Source organism: Columba livia, chromosome 4 (assembly GCF_036013475.1).
Source record: "Columba livia isolate bColLiv1 breed racing homer chromosome 4, bColLiv1.pat.W.v2, whole genome shotgun sequence".
Taxonomy (NCBI): domain Eukaryota; kingdom Metazoa; phylum Chordata; class Aves; order Columbiformes; family Columbidae; genus Columba; species Columba livia.
The window spans coordinates 8,132,075-8,157,254 of record NC_088605.1 but is presented as its reverse complement, the minus strand read 5'-3'; the positions used below and the strand labels follow the sequence as shown (position 1 = coordinate 8,157,254).

The window sequence follows — 25,180 nt, the reverse complement described above, 5'->3', positions numbered from 1 at the left end:
TCATCATCTGTAAATCTGGAGAATAATCCTTCTCCTGTTTAGCTTGTTAACTATTTGGGGTATGGAAAGCAACTTATTAGGTGAGGGTTCAGACCTTCCCTAAGGTCTGCAAAAGAAAGTCTGCAAGCATCCTTGCAAGGCACACGTATCCACAAGGAAACCTTGGTGATACAGAAGGAAAATATATTGGTAGGGAGGAAGGAAATGCTTTGCTTTCATCAAAAGCCTCCTGAGTGCAGTTAAAAGACAACACATCAGACTGCAGGGATGGTCACTGAGCCAGAGAATTATGATTTCATCTCAGGATGCTTCTGGATACAAATAGCATCCAAGGCCTCCTCATGAGGGAGCCTCTCACTTCCTCCAGTGGCATTTGCAACATTGCACCCATTTATGTTCTCAGCAACAATAATCAAATGGCCAGTGTCTGTCTTTATCCATGCACAATGAAGACTTGTGCTCTCTTTGCTTAGCTAAGAAACTTTGTGAGCTTCTGCCAAGAAGTGAAAGATCATTTTGAATGGTTGGAAGAAATTCAAACCATGTTCCAGAGAGCTGGAAGTCTCACAGCCTTGTCCACTGCCCAGCTGCTCCTCCCTTCCTTACATCTTCATTGTGTCTATCAGTCTATATCACTGCTGGAGCTAAATTAGCTGACGGCTCCACCTGGTAGCTGGACACGCTTCCAGCTTTGCCCTTTGCCTGTCACCAGGGCTGAAACGTGAATAGCCTTTCACAGCATGTAGGAAGTAGGTTTTAGGAAATAAGCTGAGCATGAGCTGGGCTTCTACTCAGCCACAGAGAAAAGGACTGCATCCCAGCTGGAACATCTCAATGAGTCCTTATGTGAGCTGCTGTTACTTACATCTACTCCAGAGAGAATGGGAGCTTATGCAGAAGTCTACTGCTAAACTTGCAAGGGCACATAAGATGCTCTTTGTTCCAGAAACTTCTGTTTCAGTCCCTGATGGTGGCTGACATGGCACCATATATATATATATATATATATATATATATATAGCACCATATATAGGTGTATATATAAAAAACATGTCATATATATAACATACTTAACAACAGCACTTTGCATTTGTGAAGGAAAGCATAAACTCCTTTATCTATGAAGATAACTACCTCAACAGTGAGTTACGGCCCTACTAAGGCATGTCCTTTAAAAAGAGAAAACACCTAACAAAAGAAAGCAATAGCCACCAAAACACAGATTTTCTAGGGCTACTCTAAGGGTTGCAAGGAGAATAATAGTGATCATTGTTTCCAGTTCCCCACTACTCCTAACAAACCTCATCAAGCTACAAGCATGACCAGTGTCAGAATAAGGCACTGAAAGATATATGAAAGGTTGGAGAAGGAAAGGAAAAGACAGCTGCTGCGATGAGTGGAGAACCATATCAGAAATACAGTAAGACACAGCTCCACAGAACTAAAAGATGCACTTATGTTATCCTGCCAATCCCCCCTTGGCACAATGTCTCTGTATGTGATCCTCTTAGACTATCACTGGTTCTCTGTGATATGTGTCTATCTGGTTTCTCATGGCTGCAATAAACCCTTCTACCGCACTAATCTCATTTAACAGTTCCACTGACTTGAAAAGAACCTGAGTAAAATTGCTGTGCAATTTCTGCTGGCATTATTATGGCTGTATCCCTTGTCAGCTTTCATAAACAAGATAAATATAGTTAAACTTAAAGCATCAGATATGAAGAAATCTGGCGTGTTATAGCAGCCCATCAGAAATATTTTTAGACAGGTACCTTATAAAAAAAGAAACAAGAGGATGCCAGAGAGCATAATAACTGTAAGTTTTCCTTTTTCAAAATTCTTTTGCCCAAGGAGGCTGTAAGAACTTAATGTTCGCTGCCCTACCTTTTCAGCACCATTAGCTAATACAGCTCTCACATACGCAGGGTGTACCTGGACTGACTTCGAAAGCAGTGATTTTTTTATATCAACCTCGGTATCTTACAGAACCTCTCACCTTGGAGTGCACCACTGGAATCCAGCTGCCTGGAGCCTGGAGAACAAAAAGCAGGAGGCATGCAAAGCTGGAAGGGAGGCAGGGGAAAGGTTTCTGACAGGGCACAGGGAAAACCCCTGTGCACAGTTGATTTCTAACTTGTTTGCACAGTAAGAGGACATTCCATGTGAAGGGCCTGTGTGAAAGATCATCCCCCACTCTTCCCCACACAAGTGGTTGGTTTGTGCCTGCAGCTACTCTGTGCTCCAAAGAAGACAAGGATCTCCCCTCTAGCACCTGCATGAAAAGACCAAGCCCAACGAACTTCCCCACACCCAGGAAGTACCCACGCTCCCTTATCACCTCTGGGAGCAAGGTGATGGAGAGATGGGATGGTAAGCCCACAGCCCCACACTGTGCTGACTAGGGAGGAAGAACACCAGCAGCACGGTGCACCAAGGGCTGCCGCAGTAAGAGGCACGGGGAGATATGTGCTCAAAAACTGTCCATGGGGTAAGCCTGGATCCCCCCTTACTATCGAGCCCCATTTCAGATTGTGCAGAGGTCAGACCAATGGAAAACATGAGTCAGCTGAGCCCAGTCCTGAGCCCACGGCCTCAGGGAAAGTAGGTGCTTCCTAGCCTGAGGCTGGGACATCTTCTGGAAGGGATTCAGAGATCATGGGAGAGGCTGCATTAGCTCCCAGCCAGAGAGGAAAAAACAGCCCTAAAAATAACTGAATTATAAAGACCAGTGACAGAGGTCAAGCCATTGATGCTCAGTAGATAAAGTGGCTGGTTTCTACCATTGTCTAAGTGCTATACAGTCAACAAAGAACTCCAGTAACAATATACAGCTCTTGTCTCTTCTTCAACCATAAAATATAATGGGACAGATTTTCAGCATTAAGAGAGTTTGGGACTTTTATGATGTCACCTTATTTTTTTTTCAGCAAACATGGAAATACTGGGCATCAAAGTATTGACAGAGACGCTTGTACAGAGAAGTGTTGAGATTTGACAATGGCAGACTGGGCAGACAGGTCAGGATGGTATGATCAAATAAAGAGCTCTTTGCTTTATGACATCTTGCTTTTGAGGAAATAAAATTCCCATCTCTCCACACTTCCAGAGAGAGAGAGAGTTTTCGAATTGCCTCTCCTCTTGTGGTGATGAGTGAAAAAAATGAAGTATTTCTGGTGGAAGCTGATGGGAAAATATTTTCCTGCTTAGACTGAGGTAAAGCAGCTGATTATGTTGTCTTTAAAAATTTCCCTCTAAGAAATAAAGATTCCCACTAGAGTTGTAAGTATCTAAACTGTTTGACATGTATGAATTTGAGCCTCATCCTGGACTTATGCTGAAGGTCACATTCAGTTAATCCACACATAAATAGGCATGTTCTCCACCAAGATAGGAAGATACAGTCAGTCAAGGGTGATGCCAGCTTCTTCTGGGATACAGGCTATGAAGCCCCTGCACCTTTAGTGCTGCAGATCTTACCACATTGGCTCCAGACAAGCTTTGGGCAAAAAACCATCTGCAGTCTCCAGTGAGTCAGGACACACACAGTTCTGGCACCCCAAATTATCTGATGCCCAGAAGCAATCAGGGAAAATAAGTGAGAAAGAAAATTCTAGCTGAAATGAGCTCACTGCTTTTCTTATTACCTTGGCTGTAGCAGGCTCCACACTGACTCCTACCAGATCTGACTGTGGTTTTAATGAGGGACATACGTATGCAGGGAGAGTATTTTCCCACTGATTAGTTATGCTAAATTCTAGAAACATCAATAAATAATCTTGCAAAAATGCCTATTAGTATATTTGCATACGAAGACAGCTATGACCTTTTCGTATATCAGCCAGCCATTATTGATCAGAATATTATTTTTTTTTTTAGTTTATGTACTTTCTGAACATTTACAGCCTTCTTTCAGCTAATTAAAAGTCACTACTGATAATAGACAATAATTCATAGAAAACGTAGTACTGGGGACACTGGTGAGTAAATGGCCTCAGTCCGTCTGTGTTTATGTAGAAAGTTTTCCAGATCTTTAAGGATTAAAAAGCTGAAATGAACCAACTGTGAGTGTATTTTGGACAGATAAGAAAACTCTCTCTCATTCTTCTCTGGCCATTGCAATAAGTCATATGCCAAACACCTTGTCATTAAAGGAGAAAGGGAAGAAGAACTGGTACAATTCTCACAGTAGAACAACCTTCACTACTTTCTCATACACCAGCTCAGGTCTTAGCAACGATCTTATTAATATGACTGCTACTGTTGTTCAGAGTTGTCCTGAGGCCACTGAACTGGAGCCATAGCAAGCAAACTGGATTTCAACCAGTTCTGCTTTCTTCAGCCTCTGGCCCCCCATGTGGATCACAGCTGGGCTGGACCTCAGCTGGCTCTGGTGGGAGAGCTTCAGCTGCTGCTGGAGTTATCACAATGTCCGTGACAAACCAATTGTGTGTGTGAGAGAATGAGAACTGGTGAATGTTGTATCAAAAATATATTAAAAAGTACAAGAATAGAGGCTGGTGGATAAGGAAATACTTTCACGGCCATTCCACTTTAGCCCCCAACTAAACAATAAGCCATGTCTCCCTTTGTTTCTCACCTTGTGGTGTAGGAACCCAGGCAGTTATTTTGTCCATGGTTATCAGAACAGATCCTGAGCTGCACAGGATCCTGCTCATTCTGGTTTTCACCACCTACAGCAAGTGGATGTGAACCCACAACATCCTTAACTACATTCCAATCCAACCAAAACACAAGCACTAATCATATGGTTACAAAGTCCTTCGGCTGCCTCAGATGGAAAGATTTATGTTCTCAAAGACTTGGCTAGCCCATTATTGCTCATGCATTGTGTTTGCCTACAAGTTATGACTGCTCTTTCTATTTAATTTTTAATGCAGCTGTAGCCTTGCCTCACTAAGCTCCAGGAAAACTGTAAAGGCACCGGCTGTTACCATGAACATATTAATCTCTTGGCAAAAGCAGCATGTGCAAGCAGTCTTTCCCTGTTGCACGGCAGTTCACAATACCCTATTCTGGCTTTTATGTAAGAACCACGTTTTTCTTCAAAGCAAGTGTACAGTTTAAATTTGCTTCAGCCAGAGGCTTGAGCCAGAGAAGAGTAAAATTTCCCAGACGAGGCATATGAATTCACTGAACATGTCTGAATCACACATTATGGGTCTAGATGCGGTTTATTGCTATTCATAAAGCTCATTGCTGTTCTTATCTAGTGTTTCTCTTCTGTTTTATTTTTGCTGAGTGCTCATCATCTTGCTATCAGTAGTCTAGGTCCTGAGGGGGACTTTAATATTTTTATTCCTTAGATTTTAACCCAAATCAGATCATATTACTATGATACTGAAGTTAGTGACTCAAGATGTTTTTGATTCCAGTTGTTTCTATTTAGGTAACATATCCCAAATTGTCTCTTCTTCTAGCTTTCCAAGTATTTAGACCCTCTATGCAGGCGTATCCAAACTGTGAAGCCTGATGCCAGGTATCAGTAAACCACCTGCACAACAACCGCCATCCAAACACAGATGAAATCTTCATATATAGGCAGGAGATGCTCTGTCTGCTGCCGTCGGTATGGTATACCAGCACGGCGTGTAGACGCCTACACAGACCATCAGATTTTGTCCCTCCGAGCCCAGGTGATTCAGCCAAAAGGCAGGACATTCTTGCAGGCCTCTGAACCACCAGTGATTTCCAGAAGAAACTGGAGGTGCTCAACAATGCCTAAGAAAAGGCAAGAATGGAGAGACGCTGCTGCAAATCCTCATGCTCTGGGTTCAATTTCCTTCTTTCCCAAACAGCTGCTTTAGGTCCAGCAGCTGCAGTATTTCTGGTAAAGTACAAACCACATCAGAGAGGAGGATCAGACACCAGGTTTTAGCCAAAGAGCAGCAGGGGGTGCCTCACCATCCATTCATTGCCCAGCAAGCAGCCCCAGCAGCCATCTTTTCCCACGGAGGCCACTGTTCGGTGGACCCCTCAAAACAACTGACAAACGAGGCAGTTCTGCTGACCACACTGTGAGCAAGCTGCACAGAAAGAGTGTTCTTTGCTGAGGCACCAGTATCTCATGCCATTTAATGTTGTGTGGAGGCCACAACTAGCTTCTGTTGCAGCGAATGTTGTTCCATGACAGACAATGCCTCATTGTCTGCAAGGTGCCATGGGGTTCCCCAAAGCCCTCCCAGATACCAAGGGCTTTGTTCTGCCCAAGTACATGTCTGAAGCAGAGGACACTGCAAGGCAGACCCTGCCCTGGGTTGGAGTGTCCCTTCTGTGCCTCCATTCCTGTGTCAAGGAGCTGTGGAAAAGGTGACTCAGGCACTTGAGGTATCTCCATTGCGGTTGAGTCAGTGCAGGGAGTGAAGCTCCAGTGGCTTCAGCCCACGTCACCCCTGGCAGATCAGCCATGGCCATGGAGGAGAAACCCCAGGTGCTGCAGCTGATGATTCACTCACTGTGGCTGGGGGGACCAGCAGCTCCACAAGCAAGGGAGTGCAAAAATGGCCTCCTGCGTCACCCACCAGCACTGTGCTGACCGCACGGTGACAGGCACCGTTCTCCTGCTTTATGCATTTGTGTTCACAGCCTTTGAGGCCAGGAAAGGCTGTTGCAGCCACCTAGCCTGACACTGCCTCACAGAGCTTGTAATTAACCAGCATTTTCTGCATCAAGCCTTAACTTGTTCTTTGTGCAGCAGCATGCCTTGCGTGACCCACAGGATCCATAGCCATCGCCTGGGGTTTTATAGATATTCAAAGTTCATTTGGACCTAACAGGCTTCAACATTTCCCTTTGTACTTTCTGATTTCAGTCTCTCACCATAGGCAGCAAACCAACTGAAGAATAATTACTGCAATTAACTTTCAGAAGGTAACAGGAAAAAAAATCAGATGGGGTTTGTGGTTGGCAATCTGGAGGTCATAGAGAAAAATCAATGTACCCAATAAAAATGAAAGTACCGTTCCTTTGTTTATCAAACAAATTAATAAGGGATTTATGCATCAAAGAGTATGCAGTATGGCATAAACTAGAAAATTAAGTGAATTTTAGTAGCTTGCCTATGTCCACATAGTGGTGGTGAACCATACCTTTCATTCTTTATTACCTCTTACAAATTATTAGTTTGGCAGGAAAATTTTCCACAAAATAATATTCAAAGATAAAAAATAGATCCTTTTTTTGAGTCAAATTTTTTTTCTTATGACAACTGTGTACTTTCTGGAGGAAAAATATCACCTTTGTGTCAATAATTGACCCACTGGAGATGTAGGTTATAGCTGAGGCTAATATTTTCAAACCTGGGTGTCTAAAACTTGGCCTCTGGATGGAAAAATGGAAAATGGCTTCAGTCAAGGGTCTAACAATTTCTCTCAAATGTATGTATTGGTTTATTAAAAGGAGTCTCTGCATTAAATCTGTGGATGAGAAGGCATAAGCGAGGTGATCTTTCAAAGTGCTGAGCACTCTCAGTGTTAGTTAGATAAACTGGAGCTGTAGGTACTCCAGGCCTGCAAAACTAATTCACTTCTGCATAACTACTTAATTTCAGGTTTGGACATTTTTAAGATTGGCAAGGTTGGAAATATTGAGTTGACAGAAGGAAAAAGAATCATGGAAGCAAAAAATGGCCCAAGGCTTTGTTATAGCTTGGCGAGTCCAAGTTGCTGTGTCATGTCATGGTCACATGCCCATCTGACATGGCTTTCTTTTGGGACACAGAGTTTGCAAACCCCTGTTTAGATGGGGCTTTGGTGACTTTCAGAGTTTTCCTCATCTAGGATGTCTCCAGAGGAAATTCCCTTGCTGCACTGACAGTGTATCAGGAATAGCTGCAGAAGACACAACCCAAGGTGCCAGAGCAAGGCCCCAAAGGCAGCAAATCAGAAGGACTGTCTATCAGCAAGATCCAAGCTCCCCACTGGACATCCAAGGGCAGTCATGAGGGTGAAGAATGGGAAGGAGGCACTGTGTGTCATCCTTGCAACTGGTGAAGAAATATATGATGTCATCACATAGACTTAATACTTTGTTGTCCAAAGAACCTTAAAATTTTTCTATTTCTGCAAACTGTTCCTCAATACATGCTGGCCTCTGTCTGGGGCATCATTATGCTTCCTCAGTGAGAAATTATTATGGAACAAATTAAATCTGAAGAGATAATTTTGCCTCTGGGTTGGTTATATCCTGGGCATTAATCCTCTAAAACTCCTGTGAACGTACTAATTGACAATGCATTGCTTGTGAAAAATAAAGGCCACTATATACTGATACATTTATTTCCATCTTTTAGATTGTAACATTGTGATAACAGCTTCATCAGAGGATGTTTCCTAAGTGACAGTCAGAGGTTAATGGCTTTGACTTTGCTTCCAGCCATACTAGCTCCTCCCAGCTAGTCATTAATTCCCAAGAAATATCCTCTGTCTTGAGTGTTATTGGTTTAAATCTACTTTTAATGCCATGCCAGCCACCAGGAGTGGTGCCTCTTGTATTGCAAAGACAATCTCTTGAGTAATAGCTTTATGCACTCTCACTTTATTTAGTACTTATATCTTGTCCCACAAGTCAGAGAGTGGATTTACTGTGACAGTAATTTGATAATGGATAAGCCTGTAAAGGAAATAGAAGAAAGGTGGGAATCCAAAGCTGCTACACCATGAGGAGGTAGGCTCAGGAGCTGAAACTGGAGGTGGAGATTGCAAGTGCAGTAAGGTGCACAAACTCTTCATGCCGATTCCCAGCCCCTCCTGGAGCTCCTTGCACATAATTGGCTTCTCTGTGTAGCACAAGTCAATGCTGTTGAGTCACCTAACACGTAGGCATGCACTTTGGTGGCCAAGGGATTAGACAGGGAGAAGGTCTCAGCTCTGTTTGCAGTTATTCTTCACTTGGGGCAAATTATTCAGGCATATTCCTCGACTTTCTCCGGCTTATAGCCTAACGCAAAATCTGATCAGACAGGCTAAGGCAGAATAACTTCCAGAACAATGATGTGTTTGACAGTCAGATGTGCCGATCCAATGATACAAAAGCATAGGAAATCACTCTTCTGTCTTCTTTAGAGCACAAGTCTGAAGAAGCTGAAGTACATGGTACTTTCAGACATCTGCCGGTATCCCTGAATCCCTTGGCCACCAAAGTGCATGCCTACGTGTTAGGTGACTCAACAGCATTGCCTTGTGCTACACAGAGAAGCCAATTATGTGCAAGGAGCTTCAGGAGGTGCTGGGAAATGGCATGAAGAGTTTGTGCTCCTTAGAGAAGTAGAGCAAAGAGCACCTATTTTTACTCATGCATCTTTATTTCCTGAGCCAGAGGCTTTGTTGTTGTTGACCGTGATTACACATCGAGTAGATTTTGTATCCCCATTCAGATTCCCATTTTAAACACCTTTATATGGAGCTTTCTTTCATTCCCCAAACCAGTAGTCAGCATTTTGCAAAAACAACTGGGATTAACAAATGCTTACCTTACTGCGTAATGCTGATGCACAACTGCATCAAGAGTTGAACAGTGCCTGTCCTATGATGGTCAGAACAAGGTGACTTGTAAATGATGTACACTTTGTAGCTAAATGTGTCATCAAAACATAATGGAGCACTTTGCACCTCTTTCTGTGTCCTCTGATCACAGCCCTCAGAGCCATTTTGTCAGCTCTGACCAGATGGGAAAGGATGCCTACGTGTTATAGTAAAATGATCCGGCAAGGAAACGCCCAATGGAACAAAAGAAGACTGCTTTGTTGGGTGAATTAAGAACAACTATAACTTGTACCAATAGCAGAAGTATCAATACATCACAGAACTAAAACCAAATCCTAACTTGTATTTTTTAGGTCACAGAACCACTCTGGACAAAGGTTAACCTTTTTATTCATGGGCCCTGATACATATCTTGGGTTCTGTAAGAGTGAAAACAAAAGAAGCTTGGTTTAATTGTACTGTATTTATAGACAGGTATATATTTGTCACTTTGCTTCAAGGAATAGATTGACTAGAAAAAAATTGTCTTCACAAAAGCTTCCAGGGATACTTACTAAACAACTAATTTCCCCGTTTTTAGCAAGAAAACACAAGCATGGTTACAGCATAAGCCAGCTAATGCATGTTGTTATCACTTGTACTACAGTAGCAACGAAAGCTCTCAGTCACGATCAAAGACTTTTTCAAGATCATGTACAAACTTGCTAGAAAACATGATCCTTTCCTGGCTTCCCCTGAGCTTTTTTATTCTCTTTTCCCTCTTTCCACCAGAGTGTTTCTAGCTTTAAGGTTAGAAACTAATGCTTTTGAGTGGATGTCAAACGTCTCCCCCCAAAAGAGAGGATATTTGGGCGGGGAGGGCAAGGGAAGGGGAAGAGGGGTCCAGAACGAACCACACTAATAACCTGCATCAGTCTTTCTGTACCTGGGAGAGCTGTAGTGGCCAACTAACCTCTTCAGTGTAGGTTTTTAATGAATTGCTCTTAATGGGAATGATAAGATCACTGCCAAAGATGGACCTAGGCACTGCCATGAGGTGCTGTGCAAGAGGGGCAGCTCCAGTAGTGGAGAAAATAGCTGCAGGGTCTTCTGGCCTTAAAGAGAGGGGAAAGCAGGGCAAGAAAACACCTATGTTCAGTGTTTATATTAAAAAAAACTCCTAGACAATTCATTACAAATGCTGACATCCAGGGTATCATCTTTGTCATGAGTTTTGCTCACCAGAAGGAAGGAATCAGGAGAAAGTTAGACAATTTTCTTATTTGGGATTTATACGTATAGCTGATTTTTTTTTTTTAACATATATATACTTATCTAAATAGGTATAACTGTCATGTGAGAAGGTGGGAAGGTTCAGCTTAGGGGAAGGGGACATTAAATACTGGATGCTGAGATAATAACATCTTTCTGGTGTAGCTGAATTAGCAACCAAGACCTTGTAGTGAATAAGTATTTTGGACCTGAAGTCTGAGAATGCAGAACTGAGAGGTTTCCTTCAAGACCAGACTCAGACATACACATCTTGGTTTAATCCATCCACCCCAGCCAAAAATTAAATGTTGTCTGCTGACTCCACGTTGAAGATATTGCCCTTATTTCCACTGAGCCATGAAGTTATCTACACACTGCTTCATGAGAAATTTCACTGGAACCAATGAAGCTTTTCTCACCCAGTGAAGTCAACCCATCATGATTCTCTGAAACAAATGCAGGATTTCTAAAGAACACCAGTGACATCTAGACATGAAGATTCCTGGCTAACCATGACCAGTCATTGCTTTTTCTTATGGCTGTTATTGTGAATCAGCAAGAATGTTCCATCCATCTAATCTCCTCACCTTGACAGAGCTCTAAACAGAGTTCACACACATTATATAGGAGACCATCAGTCTTTTCACTCTGAAAATAACGGGATAACCTTTTATGGTTCCTACATGACACAAGATAATCATCACCGTGCCTTCTGACCCTAAAGATTTCTAAATCTATTTGAATTCAGTGACTGCACTGCATTCCTATGCAATTCCTTAAGAGAAACGTAATCTACCCAGCATGAACATAGTGGCTAGTAAAATATGAGTGTACTGCCTGATAGCAACACTGTCATGCAGACATACGTAGCAGGGAGTATTTATTCATTGAATAACTTTACTTCTGTGGTATTTTCTTACAGATACTTAACCATTTAATTAACTTTTGCTCAGTAGAAACGTCCCTTTTGGTATAATTACACCAAATGATATGTCTATATCTCTTGACATATTTACATAATTTAATACCCTTAGCATTAATTTATTTTGAAACATTGTTTCCAGCTGTCTTTAGAGTGATTATCTCAAATGACATAAACTGTGTTAATTCATGATGTTTTTCATCTCAGTTTGTAGAAATTTCTGTTGAAAAGTTATGATGAACGTGGAGTAGGTTCATGGCACTAATCTGTGGCAAGTACATGACTAATTTTTCTCCTTTTTCCCATTGGATCCTTTAGAAGTTTTCTGTAGTGGGACCTGTTTTTTGCCATAAGAGTTTGAACCTTCCATTTGTCCACTACTGGGTGGGATTAGAGCACTGCTTCCTCCTAAACCTTCTGTGTGTCCCTTTCTGCCACCCCTCAAAAGGATAAAACCTCTACATATCATAGGAGATATGGACCAACACAACAAAGACCTCTGACTTTGTCTCCATCTTTTGAACTTTACCCAGTAATGCTTGCTGTGGATGGAGTCACTGTGTACCGTGTATAAGCCACATATTTTTGGTGCTTGTAGACTTCTCACAGAAGAAACTGTCACTGCTTTATCTTGTAAACACTCAGAAACAGCAAAAGTTGCCAAGATTCAGGGTAAAAACATTTAGACTTTGTACAGAAGTCCAGAAAAGCCTTTCTGCCATAGGAGATCATCGTAAACCAAACACGAATATCCTAAGAACAGTTTTTACTTTAGCATTTTATTATTTTATTTTTCAAACGCAGATGAAACCAAGAATTAAAGAGCACGCAATTATGACAAATTACTTTGACTTTCAGCTGGGTTTTGCTTTGGCTTTCAGGGAGAGAGAAGCCTCAGAAGATGTTTCCAGACTAGGACTGAGAAGATTGAGAGTCTTCTGCTCATGCTGAGTCACTTTATGCTTGAGAAAGCCTTTCCCCCATCCAGACATACAAAGAACTTGCTTCTGGGCCACCAAAGTCATTGTGGAAGAGCAGAGTCATAGACTTCGCCATGGCGCTGTAAGGTGACAGTATCTCCTAGATATTGGCAGAAAGACTTTCCCTACAACTGTACCCAGTCAAGGGTCCCAACTCAGATTCTGAAGTAGATTTTACCAGCTTGTTCCACCCATGGATACCTATGGATATATCTGCATTGCTCCTGATGAATCATCTTACAGTGCTTGACAATCTTGGGTTTTTTTCACGTATGTAGATCACAGGAGGCACCTGATAACGTAGGCATAGATTTATTGAGGGAAAGACACCAGTTTACGTCACTTAAGATTCCTATGTTTACAGATGTGAAATTTGAAGTATATACTTGAATTAGTTTCATTAACAATAATTGTTTTGTCTGATTCAGTTTATGAAAGCATAATATTAAACAAGTTTTATGTTATGCCTTACACCAGCTATCTGCATACCAAAGTCCTAACAATGTCCTGACTCCTGCTGGGAAAATATTAAAAATGCTTAAACTTCATTTTTGTATATAAATAGTAATATCAACAACACAAAATCTACTTATGGCCCAATTCAGCAGCCAGAGCTCTTGTTCTTTCTGGTTGTCACTTTGATAATGCAATACAATCACATGGGCTTGCAGCCCTGCCTGCTTGGTGTGCCATCATTTATAACACATTATCAGAGTGACAGCTGGCAGCAACAAGAGGCCAAGTGCCAGATATGCACAGTGCATCTTACTGAAAAATATTTCCCTTTTAAAACACAGATAGGTTGATTAAGAAGTGAGGGAATTCCTCCCCCTTCCCCCAGATGGCTGCGATGATTCATTGGAAACCAACCCAGTCGTAGCTTCACAGTGCACTGGCAAAACTCCACGCTCCACCTTTCCTCCTCTATTCAGGTTATCTCCCATGGGGTTCATCAGGAGAATTTTCCCTGACAAGGACTGAAAACAGTGATCTATAAGCAATGAGCAACATCACCGTTTGCTTTAATTAAGTAGGACAAAAAGCCAGCTCAAGGATGCATTTTATGCAGTGCAAGGATATACCCTGAAGAGTAGCCTGTTTGCACTCCACTTGCTTTGTGTTTGACCAGCCTGTTTCCTCTGTGGTCCCCTTGAGTTCAGGCCCATACGATGTGCTCTCAGAGCTTTCCAGTCACTATAAATCCCTGCCTCCTTCTTTGCTGAGATTCCTTCTCAGGTACCATCTCAAGGCATCATAACCACCCTTCCCTGATCTAGCCTGACCTGTTAATCAATATTATTTAACAGTTACCCCTTTGAAATGTAGGAAGAAATCTAGTGCATTAATTCCTCCTTTTAGTTTCACTAAATAGTCCTGTGGCATCCCTAAAATCTCCTCAAAAGACAACAAAGGATTTGTGTCCCCTGGCACAGGATGCTCATTGGAAAACTACAATGAGTTAAAGGAAGAACAGCATTAGAGAAGACGACTTTACAAAGAAGTGATAGAGTTAACTGGTTGGTGTTTCACAATTATGCCAGCTGACTGTACAGGACTCTGCAATGTTCTCAGGGATGTGAGGAGTGGTGTGTGTTCCCTGGCAGAGACCCAAGATCTAGATTAAAATCTCCCAAAGTTAATTTAGGAAAACAATAATATGTAAAGTTGAAAGGTTTGGGTTCTTTTTGTAGGCTATATCTCACCATGAAACACGTGATGCCTGGGCCTATTCCTTGTCCATGTAGACCTCTCCTTGTGAATTCTTGTGAAAACCTAGCCCCACATTTTCAAATGAGAGAACCTAACAGGAAGTACATAAATTAATATTTTTGTATTCAAATAAATATCATGAGTTTTCAAGAAATGTTTAACTGTGGTCTCAATGAAAAAATTGTCATCAGCCCTAATGCTTAATACACTGATTATTACTAGTTACCCAGTTTGTACAGTAAGTCCAGTATTGACACAAGTCTTGGCTGAACTTTTGCAGCTTTTTGTATTGTCCTTATAACTGTTCCCCTGAAGTAGTTCTCCTGACACTTCTAGCATTTGCTCCCAGGACAGAGGATGGCAGGACATCTTGCAAAGTGCTATGGGACCTGAACGATTCTGAAGATTACTGCTCACATCTCAAAACCACACAGCTGCCATCCTCTTCCAAACCACCACAGCAGGATGCTATCAGCCATGCTCACGACCACAGAGACAAGAGATAACTAGGTTGTTTTCCCCAGATGTTGTATTTATGGTCAGGGCTACAACAGAGCCCTAAACTGTAGGATTTCCCATTGTATGCTGTGGTTCCCCTTTTCACCTCTGCATTTCCATGTGTTGTTCAGTGAATACTTAAAGATTTTCTGTCTCTCTGCTCTTGTCATTTGAACTTTTCGCACTACTTGGCATGTTGCTGTGTGCTAAGAAAATATGTTTCCTTGATCAAAAGTTACTCGTAGCTTTGTTTCCAGTGCCTGACCTTCACAGATCTTAGTTTTTCTACCCCCGTGAGGAGGTAGAAGAGGTAAGGGGATAAACCAGTTCAGGAAGACATAGAGGAGGACTATCAAGAACCTTAATTTCAATGCATGTACCTCTTTGTTTGAACCAGGAATGTAGTATGTGAAAGATAAGAAGCCACCCTTCCTAACCCATTACAATGCAGCTTTGTTCGAATGTCACTGCTGCTGCTGACTGGGTGTTTTTCTCACCTCACCTCTGTCATATGCACTGTGGCTAACTGAGAGCATGATAGGCACATTTCAGGGAAAAAAATTAGCATCTTTATCTACTGTGACAGAGTGGGTTGCTAAAATCCACTCTTTTTGTGAATGCTGTTTCTTTTCAGATGCTTTTCTTTGTATTGCAATCTTCATTTTGGAGCATACCCTCTAGACTGAAAGACATTTAGTGGGTCACTACTGGATACATGTTAAAGCACCTCTGGGAATCCCATCTGGCGATGTACATCTTTAGGCACCTAAAACCTGCTTCTGAACTGCACTTTCAAATCCCATTTTCAGTGTGTTAGATGTCTGCTCTATGCAAACATTTGTTATAGTGATATCAATTCTGGGAAACATTAATTTTGTTTTCTAGTCAGCAAAGTCCATCCAACAGAGCAAGCAAATTTGTACTAGTCTAAAAATATCAGCTGCAGCTCGTTTGCCTTCCTGAATAAAACTGAGCTGGCAGCATTGTAACCGCATGCAAACTTGGGTGTACACTGCTTTATCTATTTGCACAATGTCAGTGTGCAGATAAGGCCTTAACAGTCACTTAAGTGTCCCAGTCATCTCTGAAAGTGAGAGAAGCGGTACTTCAAGAAATTCACTTAAATAGCTTAATCATCAAAAAACCCTGGAAAAGGAAGGCAAAAGCTTTCTTGCCACTGGAAGATGCACTTTGAAAAGTAGCTTTTTACAATAATACAGTCATGTTAAGATAGCTGGAACTGCCTCTGAGCTGTAAAAAGGGCATTTTTTTTGATGCCATCACTCTTAAACCTTCCCTTTTAGCAGTTAATAAAGCATTTAGCAAACCCACATCTGCATTTTGGCTTTGCAGTAAAAGTATCAAAGTGATTTGAACCTCTTTCTCCTCCTCTTTCTAATTGAATCAGCACTATTAAAATGACCTCGCTGCTCAAAGAGGACATTGATGAATACTCTGAGCACTGTGGCCCGTAGATGTTGATCAGAAACCACAAGGATACATACTATCTGCAGAATGCAAAAACTACCATAGAGTTTTGGACCTTTTAATATGAAAACTTTGTTTCAGTACAATAAACTTCTTGAAGGTATAAGAAGAATAGTATGATGTTTAAACACATTTTCTCATTGTATTCTTATTCTAAAAATGACGGTTAGTTTGGAAGTCTATTGATTTAACTGTATTTTAGGTCCAGTATGCTAACTTTGTAGTAGATTAAAATCAGCATTTAAAAACTTTATACATTCTTATCTCTTGCTGTTAACAGCTGATAACAAGACAAATTTTATGAGTTATTCTAAGTAGCTTCCAAGGAAAATTCATCAGATCCTTCTGTTGAATATGGCTATTTAGATCAGGAAGTTCATTAAAAATACATCAATGAAATACAGGTGTGAGAAGATACTTAAGACTATTGATTTCAACTGGAGTTTGCATGAATTAAGAAAGAATAAAGAGATTCACCGTTTGTTTGGTGGGTCTTTTTGTTTTATGTTTGTTTTGTTTTGTTTTGTTTTTTTCCTGCAAGAAACCTGAATTCCAAAGAAATGTGGCTGAAATAATTTCCAGTGAGTAATCAAGTAGGTTATTGGACTGATTAAAATCGTAATGGAAAGAGCTAGAGACATCATTTGTGGGAAAACAGCTATATTTTTGAGTTGGGAATTTGCAATAAAAATGGAAGTCTTTGAGAATGCTTGACCCAGTATATTAGACCATGTTTTTACCTGGTAAAAGTGGTGCATTGCCACAGACTGCAACCAGTGATGTGTTCTGACAAGGTGGTCTGTGTCACCTAACTGATGCGGAAACGTAACGATCAGAGAAAAGTATTAGAAGATAAGAATAGGATAGGATAGGATAGGATAGGATAGGATAGGATAGGATAGGATAGGATAGGATAGGATAGGATAGAATAGAATAGAATAGAATAGAATAGAATAGAATAGAATAGAATAGAATAGAATAGAATAATGAAAACAGAATGAAAGAGAAATGATGATCAGACAGAAGAGGAAGAATTGATAGACATTATTCATAACAGCATGAAAAGGTATTATTAGGAGTAATGAACTCAAAAGAAAATAAATGCAGAATGGACACTTTAAAGAATACCCAGAACAGTCTTGTGGCAGAGGCAAAGAAACTCTGTGACATCTTCTGTCCCAAGATTCATCTCCTTCATAATGTTCTGCTTTTCTTCGCCATAGCTGGAAGCAGTTGTGGTTGGGAAACCGGCTGAAAGCAACAGCAGTTAGTAAATCAGACCTAGAATCATGAAGGTATTTCTCTGTCTAATTCTTATTGAAATCAGGGGAAGTTAAACTCCAAAAGTAACTTTAAATTTTGGGCCTTGGTCTCTGTCCAGGTTTATTTAGGTCAGTGTGGATCTGTTATCTTCCAACTTGTACTCGTTTTGAACAATTGCTATTGTATATTTTTTCTTTGCTCTGTCAATATTTATTCTAGCTTATGGCCCTTTGAATCAGTGCTCTGGTAGACATGGGCGACATGGGCTTCTTTTTAATGTCGTCTCTAGTCCTAACATGTTTTTCTTTCCAGGCTTTGAACTGGAACTGCAAGGATGGATCCACCAGTTATTATCTTCTATGGAGAAAAATATAACCCAGTCTGTTTCCCACGTAAGCACTGAATAGAAATGTTCTACATTAGTCCATTTAACAGTGCCATTTGCTTGGCTATCTCTGTTCTGTGGATTTTTCATTTGCCTGGTGTTATATTACACTTTCTTATTTTTTTAGTATTATTATTATATTCTGTTGTTTCATCTTTGGGGAAAAAGAATTAACAGCCCTCAAACATGTAGTACGTGCTTACTTAAAAGCATTTAGAAGTAACTGCCAGTAAATCGATCACTGAAGAAGAAAAAAAATTACTCTGGAAGAAGAATTTATTAACGCGGTGAATAAATAAATTCTCTCCTTCATTGTCATGACATTTTCTTTACCATTTGGCATTCACTGCACTTGGAAATTCCTCCAAGCCTTTGTGTTCCTGAGCTTTGAGATTTCAGAAAACAGTCCCTTGGCCTCCACTCCCTGCCAAGGTTGCTACTTTCATACTCCTTTTCCTGTGGATTACAAAACAGGATATTATTGTAAAAACAAATAGAAATTGCTGTTCACCTCTGCTAATCTTGAAGAGAACCGTGGGGGAATGAAAGCTCTGCAATTCTTCCTTTTTTAAGTGCCTTACACTGAGACGGCTTCTGTTCTGCTACTGTCGGATGAAGATCAAACACTTTTCATTGCTAATCACCAAAGGTCACAGCAGATAACTCTGCAATCTTCTGTCCTTCCTTTGAAATTTTAGTGACTGAGAGATTAATTTAAGTTTTAAACTTTCCCAGTATGGTTGATGGTAAAGAAGGGATCATTTATAAACCAAAGGCTTCATAGTTTCATAATAGAAACCTAAGTAAAGATATTTTTCTGTTCTGTACATTGCCACAGGCAGTTTCAGCACTGGGCAGAAGGGTTGCTGTGTGTTGTTTTCTTGCCTTTTTCCTGTGGGTGCTGTAGAAGGTGTTAAAAAACATATATTTGCCCCTTCTGCAACTGTGAACCAGGAATATCCTACATGCTTGCTTTAAATTAATAAAAATATGATGATGCCAAGAAAGAGAAATCGTATGTTAATCATGTAACTCAGACACGGGAGTCCAGAGTGATGTCTCTGGAAAAGACAGGTCTGAGAACAAGCAGTTTATTTTTTCCCAAGTTATTTAGCCTCTTCCCCATGGTATCTGATCCCACTCCATCATGAAAGGATTTTTTCTCCACAGCTCTCTCACAGGGCTGGAAAGTGTGAGCTGTGCTTTTGACAGATGGAAACTGGAATAAAAGCAGTTACTTTTGCTGCAGCCCTTGCAGAAGGAGTCTGGCTGAGATGGGAATAGTGGTTGGGACTTTGCTTTGCAGCTGTAACACGTGACACCAAATTTAACATTTCTTTCAACCTTCCTGGTTTTGGCCATGAGGATGTTCTGCTGAACTATTAATAGGATGCAAAGCCCCCAGTCATGCTCATCAGGCTTCCACCATGTGCCAAAGCAAATCCTTCAGGTTTGGTGAGGCCATATTTGCAGGTTGGCATGACGTGTAGTCAAAAGGGCTGTATTTGAGGACAACATCAGATCATTTCCCAAACAGCATCATGGAGTACATTTGGGGCCTGTTGACTATTGACTGCTTGGTTCCAAACCTGAATTAACCCCATTTTCCATTTCCATGCAGCAGTCACAGTCAGCTAGCACCGGTTTTACTTGCAAGACGCACTGCAGAGGGCTTCATCCACCTCCTCTAGGAAGTCCCCTGGAGCCATGTGAGGTGCCCTGGGGTGTCCCAGGAGGGGACAGGTGTCCTACCAGTCCTGTTCTAGGCACGTGGCCATCTCAAGTAGCTCAAAGTGTCTCAGATTGTGTTTAGGCTGAATGGAGCTAAACATGTATCTGCATTCTTTCGTGAGGGCACTCCCTTCATTGAAAGACTAGAAAGCAAACTAGGCTTGGAAAAAGCAAACAAACCAAGACCCAAGGGTAGTGAGGTCTGGGGTGTGTGCTCTTGGGAAAGGCACCCAGGGTGTGGGTAACAAGCAAGTGGGTGCTTGAGGGCTTTCAGGAATAGGATCGGCTTTCTGATAACACAACAGTAGTTCCCAGGCTCAGGCAATAGATGCACTCGGGTGGATGTTTAAACTGCAGATATGCATAAAAGTTGGATCATTCAGTGGGTTAGGATTGCTCTTGTCTTGAACTATGTGTTCTAGGTGGCTTGTGTGGTGGCTCTGCAGGTCAGTTTGCCAGTCTTTGAAGAAGTGCATGCTTTATCATGCATACTAAACTGAGACTGAGTTTAGAGACTGAGCAAAAACAGTAATAGAAAATGAGGAAAATTTCCTGATGTTCTGTTGCTACCTCCAACAAAACAAAAAATAAAACCTCAATAAAGGTAGGACTCAAAGATAGGATCCTAAGTACTGCATAATGTGTTGGACAAATAAATATTTCCACTTCTAATATTATTTCTTCTCTGTGGGCAGAGGAGTTTAGGACAGTCTCTTCACCATCTTTGGAATGCCTTGAAATAGCCACACTCTGACAAAACCAAAAAAACTATGGAAACAAAGGCTCTGAAACCAGATGTAAATCAAGTGTTACTTGGCAGCAAAACTTACCTGGGAAAAGTAGGGAGCTCATAGGAGAGAAATAGATATAAGTCTAAGACCAGGTCAAATTAAGGCATATTAGATGTGTCATGTCACTAAAACCATGTGAGAACTGACGTTACTGGGGAAAAAAAGCAGTTTGTATTGGTAGATTACATAATATTTTACATTATTGACAAACAGAGATGTGGTATGATACTTATATTTTCTTATGTTTTAAGATCACAGCAACATTTTATCAAAAAATACTTGAACCTGCTGTTAGAATTTTTTGTCGGCTTAACATACCACAGACATTGTTAAAACGTCATTCTAAACCCATTTTTTGACTTTTCACTATAAAAGGATTAACTTGTCTTTAGAATGTTAAAAATGCTTAAATTACTTGATATTAGATAAGAAGGTTTAGCTCAGGCTCAAGAAAAACTGGAGCATTTATTAAGAAAATATGGATATTTTTTCGTTTGCTTGGTTGGCATAAGTCAACCTCTATATGGAAAGGATTATGCTGATGCAGGATAATTGGAGCGCAGGTCATTTGCAGTCCACTTGCCAGGTACCTGACATTACAAGTAGATGAAAACTGATTCAAATCCCAGAGTGGAGAGCCCTAATACAAGTGCAAGTCCCAGAGTCCAGTTTGTTTGTAGTCCACGTGAATGGGACGCATGTGACATTCATTCATTAGAATGATGTGGAATTGCCATTTAGTCTCTGTGTGTCCAAGACTGATTCCACCTGTTATCTGGTATTTAGAGCTCTGCCAAATTGATGCTTAGGGTAATTTGCATTTCAGTTTTGGGAGCTCCAGGACCAATGGTAAACCCCAAGGATCTGGGTATGATACTCAGAACACCCTGTATATCTTAGTTATTTCACACCAGCTTATGTTGTTTCATGGTTCTCCTTCACCATTAAATGTTATTGTCTTCCTAAATGTAATTTTATCTTTTCCTTTGAGACACAGCTGAAGAAACCTTCCATCACTCACTAGCAGAAAGCTGCCCCTTGAAGTAGATTGGTGAAAAATGACAACCTGATTTTGCCTTTCTTGTCCCTCATTTAACAGCTGGAAAATATAACACACCAGAAGGACTACTGGAGACAGGAGATCATCTATGCTTGTGATGTGTTTTTCATCCCAGAAGATGGTCCAACCAGTGGTCCAGGAGACATGCACATCCAGTCCATCCCTTTCCAGGCACAGGAGATAGGAAATGGCCATTTGGGTTGCATTGGCTGCTCACACAGCTGAAAGATTCCTTCTGGCCCCATGTTCAATCAAGCATTCAGAATCATCATCCACACTGAAGAAGAAGTAGTGTTGAAGACAACTCATCCTGCATGTGCAAATGAGCCGTCCCAAGTGGCTTGAGAAGCATCACATTGTATGAGTAGAATTGCAATGCTGGAGGGAAGAATAACAAGATAAATATTAAGCATGGAGAGCAGGGATCATAGGATCAAGGAGAGCAAAATACACAAAGAACCCACTGTGTTCTGGAGGTTGATACTCATAAGCTGACCCAGCAGCACTCCATTCAAGGCTACGCATCTGCCTTAATGTCTATAGACAATGAAGATGTGGGGAAAAGAAAGAGAGAAAGCGCTGGGCAGTCTGCATTGTGGATGGTTTGAGATTAAGATTTCTGTTGGTGTCTATTGATCAATAGAAATCATTGTTTTGTCCAGAAAATTCATAAACTTAATAAGAAAACTTCCCAATGGAAACCGCATTTAAGCCATGCTTTTATTCAAAGCACATTAATCTCCCAACTATGTGCAGGTTTAACAGTGATCCAAGAAAGCAAGCAAGCATGCAATAACTTCGTCTGATTTCAAACCTTCTTTTGCTGTTGTCCTAACAGGACAGATGTCTATGTCTGTCTGCTACAGAAAAGGCTCTGTCCTGTCTATCTGTAACAGACTTTTAATAAGGAAGGACTGAGTTAAACTCACTCAGAATCGTGAAGGGGAGGTGAGCTACGGGTTTCTCACCATAAATACCACAGGCAGATACAGTCTGCATATCACTGAACTTTTGACCATTTATTTTCTTAGTGGGGGTAGCAGTGAAGTTTGCAAATGCAGCATTTGGCTCACCTCCTATTGGGCTGCTGGGAAGCAGGTCCTGCTGGGATTGCACAGCATGCTCACCACCTCTGAATGTCAGGGGCATTTTATATGCTTGTTCTAACCAGCCCCCAGGTTGGCAGAAATTAGAGATGAGGGTCAGTCCTGTATCCTGACTTTGTGACAGAACTGGAACTTCACCTCTCCAGCTACTTTTCCCTTGCTGTCTCCACCTCATTTCAAGGAGGTGCAAAGCTCATAAGCGGGCTGAGCATAGGGACTTGCACACTCTCCATCTCCTTCATGATACCAGGCACAAACGGTCTCTTTGCAAGGAAATAATTGCTGGCAAAGGCAAGGACAGTCTCTCAGCTGATGTATGCAGGCTTTGCACATGTAGTTTGCACCTCACACACAAGCTAGGAGTTAGGTGTGACCCGGTAATTACTCTTTAAACCCAAGGCCCTAACTGTGCCCAGAAGCAATCAGTCCTGTGTGTGATTTACCACTTCCTCCTTGACCGCCCTTTCATTTCAACCTTGCTTTGCAACAGCCTGATTGATTTACCCAGTTTGTGCCATTCTCTCCACACAGGTCTTGGATTAAAAATAAACCCTGTAAATTGCCACTACATATTTACTGACCATTGTGCTCCACAGCACCTCCTGCTCAGAAAAAAAAAAAAGCTTCCTCCTTCTCTCAGTTTAGCTGGAAAAGACAGATAACTTCCCACACTGTAACATAAATGGTAGGGTTGCCTATTAAGCTGGACTGTGGTCAACAACACCACCCTGGCAAGAGTGAATCAACAGGTCAATGCAACACTGCAAAACCCTGAGTATTCTCCCACCCTGAAAGAGTCATTAAAAACATTACAGACAATGGAAGGGTATGCCAAGTTTAAGATTAACTGCAGTTATGACTGTGAAAATCGTACTGGGAACACTCCTACAAGCAGGCTTCAGTCTGAAAAGACAGCATTATCTCCACTTGGCACCAACGTGCATGTCCAAGCGATAATTCTCTGCAGGGCTCACATCAACAGAAAGAGCACAGTGCCTTGCTGCAAAAGGGCAAATAACCCTTAAAAAGCAGAAAGAATTTCTCAGAAGTGAGCAGCTTGAATTTAAAAAGTTAATGGCATTAACGGAAAGGACGTGACAAAAGATCCTCTTAAGACCCATGAAGGGAATAAGCTTTAAGAAAGGGCATGAGCTTTAAGAAATAGGAAAGAAAGGGTTAAAGTGGCAGTTCTACCAGGGTTTGTCCTAAGAAAAATAGGATCCTGTGTGTGACTCATCTTGCCCATCCTATGGCATTTCTCACACACCCATATAGATAACCAGATTCTTAAAAGTGCTTGGAGCTCATTTTCAAGTGCTAAATGCACAAAGATCTTGAAAGACCTCTGTTGCTGACATTCTTTAGAGGCTGGATACCTGCTGCAAGGCTGGGATAGGGCTGAAACTTTCTGTCTTTTTGGTGAGATTTGAATGTCTGTTTGATGCCAGCAGGGGGGGAGCAGGGGTGGCAGAAGCCCAAGCTCTAAAGCAAGATAGCAAACAGTTGGAAACACATTTTAAAAAGATAACATCAAACTGTTTCTTAGAAACATCTTGTTGGCTTGTTTTTGATGAGGAGTATACACAGTCAAGGAAAAAAAGTCTTGTAGTTTCAGTTGTTAAAGCAGTCAAGGCCTATGAGTCCAAATGCAACAGCAGAACAAAGATGCCAATAGCAAAATGCATTCGTGCAAGAGTTCTCAGTTCTTGGGGAGGTGAGATGAGGGCAGTAGCCACCCTCTGACAGCCTGTTTGGCTCCTCTGGGAAAAGCCCTGCAGCTTTCTTCTCTTACACCTTTCTTCTCTTCCCGCTTTCTTCTTTTCAGATTTTCCCCCGATAGACAGATGTGACCCCGCTCTGGGGGTGGGCAAAGGGAAAGAGCTCAGCACTCCAAATTTCCCCCCTTTTAACTCAGAAATTCTGCTGAGTCTGTTTGGTGCCTGAATCCAAGTTCTTGTTCTGGTGGCTTCACCTCACGGTAACACCCAGCACAGCCACAAATGGGAGAGATTCAGCTAGTGTCAAGCAATTTTCAGATGGTATAATATTAATCTTCTCTTTTATCAACACATACCCACATTACTGGTCTTGAACACAGCTCAGCCTGGGAAAAGGGGTTGTGCATATGTCCCAGGGATTTTTGGCTGCTGTAGAAGCTCCTTAGAGACCAAAAGTAACATTTAGACAAGAAATAGTTTTGCTGGACTCTCAGTATTGCTAGAATAAATGTCTCTCAGCAAATTTACACCATAACTTTTAAAAGACAACAAAGTTTATCCTAAACTTGGAAGAAAGATGTTTTATGTATTCTCAGAAGAAGACAATTTGATAAAGCTCAAGGGGAGTTTTCCACAGCTAATGCAAAACAGTAAATCTATGGCAGTTAACAAAGGACAAAAAAGCTACACAAAGAGACTCATCTATTCATATTCAGTAAAATTCTATAAATTATTTGCATCTGTGTTGATACCTGATTTTGGGTTTTCTTTTTA

The 25,180-nt window shown here is 41.3% G+C and overlaps 1 protein-coding gene across 8 annotated transcripts in view; it reads left to right on the top strand.

Moving 5' to 3' along the window:
- The window catches only part of LOC110364253 (uncharacterized), a 91,678-nt gene extending 71,855 nt beyond the window's left edge, over nt 1-19,823 (top strand). For 3 of the 8 annotated variants that reach the window (XM_065060350.1, XM_065060348.1, XM_065060343.1), the window contains one exon: nt 1,990-7,788. In XM_065060350.1, coding sequence (XP_064916422.1) covers nt 1,990-2,152 — 163 coding nt within the window. In that variant the 3' untranslated portion in view covers nt 2,153-7,788. The other 5 variants (XM_065060344.1, XM_065060346.1, XM_065060347.1 and 2 more) reach the window with 3 other exon arrangements.
- The last annotated feature ends 5,357 nt before the right edge of the window (nt 19,824-25,180 follow it).